This window comes from Lampetra fluviatilis, chromosome 58, assembly GCF_964198595.1.
Source record: "Lampetra fluviatilis chromosome 58, kcLamFluv1.1, whole genome shotgun sequence".
Taxonomy (NCBI): Eukaryota; Metazoa; Chordata; class Hyperoartia; order Petromyzontiformes; family Petromyzontidae; genus Lampetra; species Lampetra fluviatilis.
In genome coordinates, this window is record NC_136332.1 from 8,655,086 (window position 1) to 8,668,244 (window position 13,159).

At 44.2% G+C, this 13,159-nt stretch overlaps 1 protein-coding gene across 1 annotated transcript in view; it reads right to left on the reverse strand.

Annotated features, from left to right (window-relative positions):
* Nucleotides 1–346: 346 nt before the first annotated feature.
* The window catches only part of LOC144950536 (uncharacterized), a 38,334-nt gene continuing 25,521 nt past the window's right edge, over nt 347–13,159 (reverse strand). The window contains exons 7-8 of the mRNA XM_078880674.1: nt 4,467–4,586; nt 347–502 (exon numbers count right to left, since the gene is read on the reverse strand). Coding sequence (XP_078736800.1) covers nt 347–502; nt 4,467–4,586 — 276 coding nt within the window. The remainder of the gene's footprint in view (nt 503–4,466; nt 4,587–13,159) is intronic.

A 13,159-nucleotide genomic window follows, 5' to 3' on the forward strand; every position in this document is an offset into this window, starting at 1 on the left:
AGAGACTTGAGCTGGTTAGTCTGCAGGTGTAACTCCATCAGGTTTGTTATGTATAGTATAGTACAGTTTATAATTCTAATGAAATGGCATCCTTATAAGAACGACGTATTGTAACTATGATAAACCAGAAATAAAACAATATCAAAGCTAATATAAAGTTAACTAAGAAATATACTAGCCTAAAGAGATATCTCTTATCTTGTAGATGTACATCTAGGCTGTGTGTCCCTCGCTGCCCGACACGAGTTCGAAGCTTTGTTACATTATGAACAAATCAGACACTTCAGGTGCGCCATGACAGCACTGTTGTGACGTCACGACTTAAGGCATCTCCACACCGCGTGGCTCACGCGGGTTGGTTGACTGGAGGCCTCGTTCGTGCGTTCGCCTGCCCGTCAGGAACGCTCTGTAGCTTATTGTTATGCAGCTGCAGCCTTTCCAGCTTGGTGAGCTTATCAAACGCTCCTTTGGGAATACTCTGCAGCTGATTGATATTACACCACTGCACGATGACAACGTTGCAAACAATATCAATGCACGCTGAAGCTGTAAATGGCATTTTATATTATAATATTGAATGCTCAATGGTACTAAAGTGAGCAATGACAATCTTCGTTTAGATTGATCAATGATTAAAAATATCGGTGTCTCTTACTCCCCAGCATGTTCCCAATGCGATATCAGCGTCATGTCACGAGACAGAGTGACGTGATCCAGAAGCAGAGATGTCAGCGCAAGCAGTGCCGAGTTAGCGGTGACGCAGGGTCAGTGCAGATGCCCCATTTCAGTGGTGTGGGGAGCAGCCAGGAAATTAACTCGGAGGGTTGGGTTCGAGACGCAGTGTAGCACTAAAAGACAAGACAAAGATCCCCCATATAGCTTTATCAGACTTTGGGGCAAGTGCTGTTTGCGAGCACCTATGAAGGCCGGCACTGGACACGAGGGGTGGGCACCACATAAGATACTCATATGAGGCTGAATCGACGAAGGGGAGGCCGAGGACCGGTTCAAATAATTGTCACTGATATCGGTCATGAGTGGGAATCGAACTCGGGTATACAGGTTTGTAACGCAGTGTGCTAACCACTGCGCCACCACTCCTCACCACTAATGCACACACACACACGGACAAGAACACATAATTTGCCCTCGCATGTACTCACGTACATTTGCGCCGGCCTACACATACACATTCTGTATACATGTCATTATGAGTAATAAACAGACAGTTTTCCAATTAATCATTGTTATTGAGTCTCCAATCGCGTTTGTGAGAATGTCTTTTGAGATTCAGGCACATTGGACAAGTCGGGTAACGAATCAAACACATCCATCAAAATTATATTAATTAACAAAAACAAGTAGGTAACACGAGACAATAAAATAATCGACAATTCATCGCATCATGGTGGGAAGACGAGAGTGGAGTGACGGCGACATTCACAGCGCACGCAGCGAGCCCCGCCTGGAGATGGGGAAGTTGGCACGCACCGTGCCCAGGGCGCGTCCAGCAGCACAGTCACAATACCCAGGGGTTGTTGTTGATATTCAGAACCTCCAACTTGCCCAGGCTGTCAAAGGCCCCGTCAGGAACACTCTGTAATTGCTCGTTAATTTTATTTGCTTTGTTTTAAACCCGATTGTGTTATTAAAGTCACGAGATCAAGAATTAATTTGGAACTCGTGAATAGTAAAGCACATCGCAGCGTCTTGGCCAATGATGCATGGACGCAGATAGCACAGAACATGCTCTGACATTATTCTCAAGAAGTGGACTTTATTAAAATGAATACATAATTACATTATTCGTGGCTGTGTTTTTCTCCCGCGTGAGTAGTCATTGGTAACCAGTTTAGTTCCGTCAGGCAGTCGAACACGCAAGGAGGTGGGAGAGACTTTAGCTGGTTAAACTGCAGGTGTAACTCCATCAGATTTGTTATGCATAGTACAATACAGTTTTAGCGGTCTAATTAAATGGAATTCTTATAAGAACAACGTATTGTACCCAGAAATAAAACAATTTCAAAGGTAATATGAAGTTAACTAAGAAATATACTATTATAAAAATGATATATCTTATCTTGTAGATGTACATCTAGGCTGTGTCCCCTGCTGCCCGATACTAGTTCTACGCTTTGTTACATAATGAATAATTCAAAGACGCGTTCATGATATCACTATTGTGACGTCACGACTAAAGGCGTCTCCACATTGCCAGAGGCCTCGTTCGTGCGTCCCTTCCCCGTCAGGAACGCTCTGCAGCTCATTGGTTTGCAGGTGCAGCGTTTCCAGTTTGGTGAGCTTATCAAACGCTCCTTTGGGAATACTCTGCAGCTGATTGATATTACAACCCGAAAAACGTGACGATTCCACTAAAATGTCTGCTCGCTGAAGGTGTGAAGTGCACGTATATATTCTTATCTTTGGAAACGGAATGGTATCAAAGTAAGAAAATTACAATCTGAATTCAAATTAATCAGGTTTGCTTAATGTGTGAACGAATAATGTCCGTTGTGGACATGTTAGACACGAGTGTTATATTCAGCCGAATTGTGACACATCCAGTGTAACATTATCGTTCCTCTACGCCGTCATTGGTGGTTATCATATCGAGTAAGATTTCGTAACAGGCGGATGAAACAGTTTGGTGTCAAGAAAACTGCAACTCAACGACATACAGCTGCTATTCTGTCTATATGTGTTTAGGCTGTGTGTCCCATACTGTCCAGTACTGTACTAAGTTTGGGTAATCAATCAAGGCGTAATCGAGGGGTTACAATCATCATCAGGTACAAATGAAAGAGAAAACAAACCTAGTAAATTTAGAAATATAATGCAATAAAACACAGAGAGTCGGCTAACATAACAGTCAACACCCTTACCTGGTTGATTACGTTATTCCAAAGATTGCTAAATTTGAGAGAGAGATAACACAGAGACACACAGAGAGAGACACACACATAGGCACACAGAGAGAGACACACACATAGGCACACAGAGAAACAACGCCTCTGTGTCGAGGCCTTAAATAGAGAGAGAGAGGGGGCAGAGAGAGAGAGGGGGCAGAGAGAGAGAGGGGGCAGAGAGAGAGAGTGGGGAGAGAAATTAACATGTCAATGAGAGATTTTGAGCTTTTGTGACTGCAGGAAATACTATAGCGACAACACGAGGACACAGAGAGAGAGAGAAAACACACTTAATCAAACAAACTTAGTACAATTTGGAAATGTAATGCAAAGCATTGTGTTTGCATGTTTTACTACAAGCATGCGTGCTTAATGCAGACTTGACGCCTGGCAATAGGTGTCTATTTGGTGTTTGAACCTATCATTTTTTAAATCAGTAATGATAATCATTCTTGAAATATGTTTCAGAGGCCTCGAAACGCAACAGAATCTGGAATAACGAGACCTGTGCCCGACGTGCATTCAGCTTTTGGCTGCTTTAGCCGCACAGCAGGAGCAGCAATTGCGCAGCCTTCATCAGGGCACGGATTCGTGGTTGTTATTCCTCCTCCCTACCCGGGCACTTTCTATGAAGGCAACGGAGGCCAATGCCACTCATCAGAATGCCCGAGAAACCTCACTGAGGCTCAAGTCTCGTTCTCAGGAGGGTCGTGCCAACTTAATGTGTGTATTCCATGAGTAATTTTCGGTATTTTTTTAATTAGCAAATTTGGACCATGACGACGCAGCCCTACAGCAGTCTACTTTTGCGAATGACGTCGCAGGATCTTTAAATCTAAGTCAATCTCAGCATCATGTCTTGGCCAATCATTAACGTAGCCTATTACGTGCCTACCACAATGGGAATTCACGTTGGCTGAGCACTGTAAGTCGCAATGCAATGGGTGTGAAGCCAGAGTGTAAATCGCCAGTGCCATTCATTTGCCCATCTGAACGTCAGCATCACTCTGCAACTCATTGGTACGCAGGTCCAGCGTTTGCAGGTGGATGAGCTTATCAAACGCTCCTTTAGGAATACTCTGCAGCTGATTGGCATTCCACTACAAGCAATTAACATATTTTAAAACAATATCCATGTACGTTAAATAGGTAAGTTAATCTAAAAATTGAGCACTCAATACTATGCCAAAGTGAGCAATTATTACTTAAACACTACTTAATATGAAAAAGGGTTAAAAATGTACCTAAAAATGTCGCCTCTTTCTCCAAATTATATGACAGCCGTGTCAACATCGTCATGTCATGCGGTGAACAAACATAAAATACATGATCCAGAATGTTTGCAGCCAGCAGTGCACCACCTTATGTCAGAGAGCGGCCACAGAACTACGACTTTAGTAATTGCAGAACAGCTAGGATAAAATAACCAGGAACTAGCACCACCAACAACAAAGAGCATTCCATACGCCATAAAAATAGTGTTTTACATTTTTAGGGATGTAAATGGCGGCCCTGGGGCGTGACTGTTGTCAGTAGACGCGCTCCCTTACCTGCACTTACCTGCCGATGGGGACTCGAGGGGCCTGTCACAGCTGGCTCGGGTGCCATCGGGAGAGTCAGGGGAATTGACGTGGCAAGAGGCGAGGTGGGGCCACGCTCGGGGAAGGGAAGAGGCGCGGCCTTCGGACAGTGTCGGACAGTCAGTGTGGGGAACTGATGGGGGAAGCGGGAGCCGATGGTGTTAGGGCTCCGGGTATGAAGAATCCTCCCTCCCTCTCGTTGGGGTCTAGAGTAGCCTTGTTGTAGCCGTTACTGGTAAGGTGAATAAAGTGTGGTGCCTCCTATCCCAGTGTGTGCCTCGTCAGACACGCATTACACATTCATAAAGCCTACGTGTTAAACGGAGTGTTTTACATATCAGAGCTGGAAAAAGCCGAATTGGATGACATATGCAATCGTATATGAATCTGGGTAACTCTCTTAATAATGTTGACTTTCCACCAAAATGTGGCCTTAAAATGTAATTGTATTTCAGCACTATACACTAAGTTCATTTTTCAAATGCAGACATTTTCACTTCAATCGCATACATGTTTCGATTATCCGTTATGAATGACATCGCTATCGACACTTCGCTGGGCAGCTGAGTCTCTCGCAGAAACGACCTGCAGTTGATTCGTAACCAGTTCCAGCCTGTTGAGGTTTGTGAGCTTATCAAAGACTCCTGCTGGAATACTCTGCAGCTGATTGGTACCTAGATTGGGGAAGATAGCAGGATAACACGAATGTATGTTCTTTGCCACAGTTAATCTACACATTCGTCATATATATTTAAAGCAGTGTGTCGTTTGCAAGTGTTAAACGAGCTCATAGTTGCAGAGAAAATGTAAATCGCCAGCCTCTGACTCGCATTGTCTCAGCCCGGCACGCTCCATCTGTGCGGGAATTCCCCCTCTCTCTATGTATTTATGTTACGTATATTAACATCTCACATATAATATATTTTTGGGGATAAATAAGATTATAATACATATGATAGCGATGTTCATTAGAATTATGTTTTATGGACGATTCCTTAAATATGTTTAGTATCGGACGATATTACATTTACACTCGACACTGGCTTTTACTTAACCACTGCATAATACGGCCTGTGTAACGAGTCGCAACATTTCCTTAAGATGTCGCATCACTATCACCACGAGCCGACAGCGATATTGATGTTATAGCGTGGGAGTCCACGTTAACTGAGCGTTGCAAGTCGCCATGCAACGAGTGTGGAGCCAGAGTCACATTCACGTGTTCCTTGTGCCCGTCAAGGAACGCTCTGCAGTTTATTGTCACGCAGGTACAGCTCTTGCAGGCTGGTGAGCTTATCAAACGCTCCTTCGGGAATACTCTGCAGCTGATTGTCATTATAATTTGACACACGCCGAAGAGTGTTGACACAATATAAATGCTGCACGCTAAATGTGGCAAGTGAAAGTTTATATACTCAAGACTCGGCGGTATAAAATATGATCCTCGCCTCTCACAGCGAGCAGCGTTCTCGTGTCAGAGAAGAACCTCAGAAGATCGCGCTACGTGATTATATGTGCAGTGATGTCAAATGTTTCTCACTTCGCACGAGGAACATGGCAATCTAAACACATTTTTTTAATCTCAGAGCTGAAATAAGCCGAATTAATTTTTGTGTTAGATCGCATCCATAGAAATGTGTAATTTTAATTAGATCTCGCAAGTATCAATGTGTCGCTATATTTACGCGATCTAGCTCAAAATAATTTTATTATAGACAACATTGGTCGCGAAAGCCGACGTATGATACATATTGTATCTTGCTGCTATGTATTGTTCATACACCGTCTTAATAATGTGGAGTTTTTAAATACCAGAATGTAGCCTGAAACTGCCAATGTAATTCAGCATTACGCTCAGCTAAAGTTCACACGCAGTCATTGTCACTTTGATAGCATAAACACGTGTACTATGAGTTGTAAATGACATCGCTGTACACGCTCGCCTGCCGCCTGGGTCTCTCACAGAAGCGATCTGCAGTTGATTCGCAAACAGGTCCAGCCTGTCGAGGTTGGTGAGCTTATCAAAGACTCCTGCTGGAATACTTGGCAGCTGATTGTTATTCAGGTACAGTACTTATTTAGAAGCTAAGCTAATAATGGAATTACGTCTAAAGGTTACAATTAACCTACATGAGTACACAAAACACGTTTTGTAGATATGCACTTTAAACGGAGTGCACATTGTTCAAGTTTAGATCGAGAAGCGGGAGTTTGGTTGTCTCAGCCCAACGAGATTCAGCTGTGGATGTTCCACACACAGCAGCAGCGCAGCCTTCGTCAGGGCACGAGTCGTGGGTTCGTGCACTGCCGATGGAGGAGTCAGTATAGCCGATCACATTGACCTTAATAATTATTAGTTTCAATACAGCAGCGTAATGGATGCAAATGCATCACGCAGCGCTGCACAATCCACAGACATAGGGACGCACATTTGAAGATGTTTTCATTCAAATAATGAGCGTTCATGCATGTGGGAAGAAACCGGAGTACCCAGAAAAAACCCACTTGGGCGAGGGGGAAACACTCTATCCCATTCAGAAGGGACAGATCGAGAGATGAATCTGACTCCTGGCGAACCGAGTGATGGCACCTCAACACCCACGGGGAGAACGTTTCCACAGCATTTGTGCGATCCACCCAACCCTTGTCGCCACAGTGCTGGCAGCGTGCAGTCACCAATGCCCGGCCTTGTCTAATCGTCTCTAGCCTGGGATCAGTGTGGCACACAAAGGAGCGATGCTCATGTTGCAATGCGCTCGCCAAGTAAACGTCTACTTTATACGTATTCGTCAATACAACATTGTTTTGATGAGTCAAACTTGTATATTTCAAGAGCATACTGTGGTGGTGTCATGGCAATTAAATGTAACCGTTCATTTGGATTTTTGTGGATAAAACTATGTAGACAACAGCGTTTGTATAGATTTGACTGTAGGAAGAGTGCGTGTATACCGTCATATACGGCGGTAGCGAACGTTTGTCACCTGGAAGAGCTCTACCTGCTCAATAACCAGCTAAAGTCTCTCCCGCCTGGGGTGTTTGACAGACTGACTAAACTCACTCTGCTGGACCTGAGCACCAATACGTTGCAGGGGCTCTGTCTAGACGGGGTTTCGCCGCAAGCAAGAGCGTGGGTTAACACGGGCACCATTGCACCACAGCCTGCGTGTATAACAGATGGTTGTATGTACTGGATGCTTTATATGGTGTTACACGTACAACTCTTTTTGTGGGTCCATTTCTACAGCAGGGATTCCCCGAGCAGGGCGGGTCCTGGGAGCTGGTCTGATCACACTTTACCATAATACAGGTTGTGGGGTTAGACCGCGTGAGTGTAAATGTGTCGTAACCCTCCACCACCCGACACGGCCAGTGAGGTTTGTCACATAAACAACGCACCAATTAGTTTACTACTTCAGCCCACCGGTGTGTTGGAGAGTAAATTTACAACATTGGCAATTTGAGTGCCGTGACTTTTCTCTGCTAATTTCATCATCCAGCACCATCGGGCGATTTGCCAGTACAGTGAAACAATCCACCTGCTTCCGGTCTTAAATAGAGCAAGATGACGTCATCACTGAACCCATCAGGCGCTGAGATCAGAGGCGGAGGAGGGGGGGGGGTATTGTAATTATTATGAATAATATTGGTCGCCAAAGCCTACATGTTAAACATACTTCACCATGTTGGTGAGTGTGAGTTGGTGCAGTGAAACGTAAACGTGGGCGCATAGAAGTCCAGTACAACAATGGATTATACTGCACTTCCCTCTGATGCCCACAACGATAGCCCCACAGCAGCCTATAACAGCTGTCATATATAGCGATCACGCATCAAACCACTTGCCAGGCTATGACCAGCTTAGCTCCTGAGATCTGGCGAGACGGGACGCAGTTCGGGTGATTTGGCCACACTGCAACATTGCACGCATTCATTTTAAGTTTGTGAAAGAGTAGTAGCAGCTGTTTGATTAGAATAGGGGTGTCGATTTCAGCACACCTGGGATTCCTCCGGACACCACGTCTCTGGATTTCAGGTTCAACTCGTTCACACAACTCCCCTCCAACCATGTTTCAGAGGCAACGTGCATTGCATCTCCTGCGACACCGTGAACATGCAATGGCCTGTGTGAGCGGCCCCCTTGCAGAAAGAGATTCATGCCTGGAGACACAATCGTTAAATGATACGGATAGTTCAGGGCGGCAGTTGATAGGCTTGGGCAGGATAATTCAGTGCTTGCAGAGACTATAGCAAAATAATGATAGTGATAGGGGTAGTGATAGGGGTAGTGATAGGGGTAGCGATAGGGGTAGCGATAGGTGTAGTGATAGGGGTAGTGATAGGGGTAGTGAAATGGGTGGTGATAGGGGTGGTGATAAAACACGGAAACGGAAACAACATAGGCAGACACACATGCAGAGACACATCGAGCGAAACACACATGTTGTTTCCGTGTCTGTGTTTTATCATTCCTTCTTACCTGATGATGGCTGCTAGTGTTGCAACAGAAATGTCGTATTCTATTATTATTATATTCTATTTTCTACGTTACTTTACCGAAAGAACCAAAGAGGAATTACGATTACTGTATATGGCATTTAGTAATTTTTCACACTGATAATGGTCATTTTGGTGATGATAATATGTATATGTTGTGTATAAAGCACTACGTTCATAAAACGTGTTGCCCTTCACAGTATATATGCAGGCCAGCATTGCAGCGTTCAGTATATACAAACCCATATTCTTTTACAGCAACGAAATGACAATTAGTCAAATAGTTACGTGAAATCACGTGCGCCTGTGATACATGGTGTCGCTATGACGATGAGAAGAGCGAGACTTGACGTCACAGTAGCCCCTGGAGCTGTCTACCAATCAACTGCAGAGCGTTCCTCACGGCGCATTTGACAACCTCACCAAGCTGGAGACGACGACGCTCAGCAACAACCCCTGGGGTGTGCCTGCTGCTTGCCATACACGTGCACGTACGGGTGCAGAGATAAACTGATTTTTCTACGTATGCGATATCACGATTCATAATTATAGTTTATTTTGGGTTAGAATCGCGAGGGAGCTGAGATTTGTTGTTAACGCCGGATGATTATGGGTGTAATCTCCAGTGATACATCGGATAAAAAAATGTCAATGTTGCTTGTCTTAAAAAAAAACATTCTTCAGTTTGCTGAAAAACAAATAAATGAGCATATTTGTCCACGTGACAACTTAATATGATAGCCTGTGTCGAGTGCTGGAGGGCTACCGTTAAGACGTAACATTATACAAAGACGATAAAATAAACTCATTATGAATAAAATATCAACCGTACAGCTTTGTTATTGCGAGCACCTCCAATTAGCACGATTGGCTACTTACGGTGCGAAAGAAGATCAACACACATTAAGGCCGCTACGGTGCGTGATGGAGCGGTGTGACCAGCACGACGTCCGGCCGGCCGCCTTTGTGTCTCCGGCGCTGATGTTTACACATCGCACCAAGTACTCATTTAAGGCTGAGTTAATCTAGTGGAGGTCCAGGACTGGTTCTGATGTCACTCACAGTGGATGTTAGCCATCAGGAACTATACTCATGATATAAGGCGTAATACTTAAGTTGCACTTTCATAATTGTGTTTGTTATTGTATTGCACTTTTACTTTGTTAAAAAATTATAGTTAATAGGAGCAACGATAATCACGATATATCGGTATTTGACTAAACGGACGATACAATTATTGCAGATCTCACATTGTACGATATATCTTAGTATAGTCATAGCATGGCAACTCTAATGCAAATGTACACATTGTTATAGTTGGCCAATGTTGCACGTGTACACAAGAGGGAAACATTCATTAACTCGGGCGATGCGAGTGGAGTGAAAGCTGATAGTCTAATCCGGGTCACCAATGTCCACACACACAAAGAAATATCTCGTTAAATTTAGTTCCCCACTTAATTTGGTTAACATTCCAGCTCCGATGATTAAACAGATCGGTTTGATAGTGAACATTACTTTGAGTGACAGTGCGCGTGGAAAGAAATTTCCTTCATTGTGTGTGGTAGATCAAAGCTCACTTAAAATGGATCTCAGAGGTAGCGCTTTGATATCCTCTTCCGTGGGCCATTCTCTAGCACGGTGTGATGCGCTGCGCTTTCACAGTTCAGAATGGACATGACTGCGATCGCACAGAAGCCCCATCAGCATTCCCGATGGGGCTTTTGACAGCCTGGGAAAATTAGACTACATGACCCTCAACAACAACCCCTGGGTATTGTGACTGTGCTGCTGAACGCGCCTCGTAGCGCGCCCTGAGCGTGGTCCGTGCCAACTTCCCCAACCCCAGGCGGGGCTCGCTGCGTGCAGTGAATAATAATGTGTTCGATTCTCTACCCGATCAAAGTTACAAATCACATTGGCAAATGTGACTTAATCCAGCACGAATCTTCTGCTTCAGGATATCTTTTGAACGAAGATGTATAATGTTAAGGGAGGAAACAAGGTTCTTCTAAAACGTTGGTGCTGCAACGGCAAAGGCTTTGTCACCTTTTCCGATTCTTGTTCTAGGGATATTTAAAAGGCAATTCTATGGGCGCCTTAGGTTTCTTGAATTTCATAATGGGGTTAACGAGTTAGCTAAGTATAGCACAGATTTGCCAAGAAGGATGTTATGGATGAACAGGGCCCAATGTCGATTTCCTCTTGCATCAAGTGAAGTGATATTGGAATTTAAGTAGATGTCACTATGGTGGGTCCTGTATGGTACATCCAGTCCAAATCGAAATTCGGAATCATAAAGTGGGTTTAGTCTGTTTAGTGATTAATCAATAGCTGATATGTAAGCAACGTTACAATAGACTAAAAAGTGGTAGAATGATTGCTTCAACAATTGAAACAAAAATATAATGGGAATACAATGTTTGTTTTTGTATAAAAACCCTATTTTCATTTGATATTCGTTGAGATGTGATCAAGGTGGGGTGGGGATTTAAGTTGTGAGGCCTGCGGTCCCGTGAACCTGTGGTTGCTGTACGCAGTCACAATCCCAGGGGTTGCTCTCGAGTGTGATTCTGTCCATGGCTTTGAGGCTATCGAAAACCCCGTCAGGAACGCTCTGTAGTTTATTGTCATTCAGCCTGAGCACTGGCATACGGCACAATAGATTACATGTGGATGTCAATAGCTAATGAATGTGCGAATAATTATATGCTTAAATTAATGCAAATTACACAGACATGAAATTTCACTAATTATACGAACAATGCATTGATACATTATACAAAACGCGTATACAAGCTATAAAATGTCATACCGTTTGATTGCGGTGTTTGCATTCCGCAGCAAGAGACGTTGCGCTTGATATGTTTAACTCCACAAATTTTACACGAAGAATTACAATGGAAGTGACTGAAACGACATCACTGCAGCGTCGAGGATTGTCAGTGCGAGTCGTGGCATCGCCGAGAGTGAAGATGAATCGGCGCGTTCGTCTCTCATCTGAACCTGTATAACAATCAGCTGCAGAGCGTTCCGCACGGAGCGTTTGACCGCCTCACCAACCTGCAGACGATTCGACTCAACAGCAACAACTGGAACTGCAGCAGCCACCGCTCCCTTCTGTACCCGCATCTCGTGCCTTCATTGCCCGTGATCAAGTCTTCCGGCATGCGCCAAATTATAAGGATGATAATGATTGTGTTGTGGTAGGTGTGAAGATTATTTGGTTTAAATATATAATAATGTATCATATTCTATGGTTCATTCGGTAAAGTCACGTAGATAGAAAAACATATAACAATTAAATAAAAAAGTGAATATATAACAATGTTTAACATCCACATTATAATGATGTATTATTATTCGTTTCACATATTAGTAACAGGCTCGACCTGGATAGGAATCAACTGCAGAGTGTTCCTGATGGGGCGTTTGACAGCCTCGCCAACCTGGAGACCATGAATCTGTTTGACAACCCCTGGGATTGTACACTGAGACGGCTGTAGGCTTGAAGCAAGGCTGAAAATATTTCTTACTGAGGCGTGAATCCAACTTCCTAAACCCTTTAGCGGCCCACATGTAAACAACAAGCCCTTAGCACTATCCAATAACAATGAGAAAGGTAGAGAAAGCTGGTTTCTCACAGTAAGTCGATACACCTCCGATCAGCACGGTTGGCTATGTACGGTGCGAAAGAAATTCAACATAGTGTACATATATACACACACGTGTGTATAGAATGCTAGAGCGTGATTGGACTTTATTCACGAATACGCAACATGATCAAACGAACGCGTAGCTAGGCACTTGGTAGGTATGTGTGGTGAGGGTGAGAGGTGTGTTGTACGGTGTGTAGCCCAGAGGTAGGTATGTGTAGTGTGGGTGAGAGGTGTGTTGTACGGTACGTGTGTAGCTCAGTGGTAGGTGTGTGTGGTGTGGGTGAGAGGTGTGTTGTACGGTATGGTGTGTAGCCCAGAGGTAGGTATGTGTAGTGTGGGTGAGAGGTGTGTTGTACGGTACGTGTGTAGCCCAGAGGTAGGTATGTGTAGTGTGGGTGAGAGGTGTGTTGTACGGTATGGTGTGTAGCTCAGTGGTAGGTGTGTGTGGTGTGGGTGAGAGGTGTGTTGTACGGTATGGTGTGTAGCTCAGTGGTAGGTATGTGTAGTGTGGGTGAGA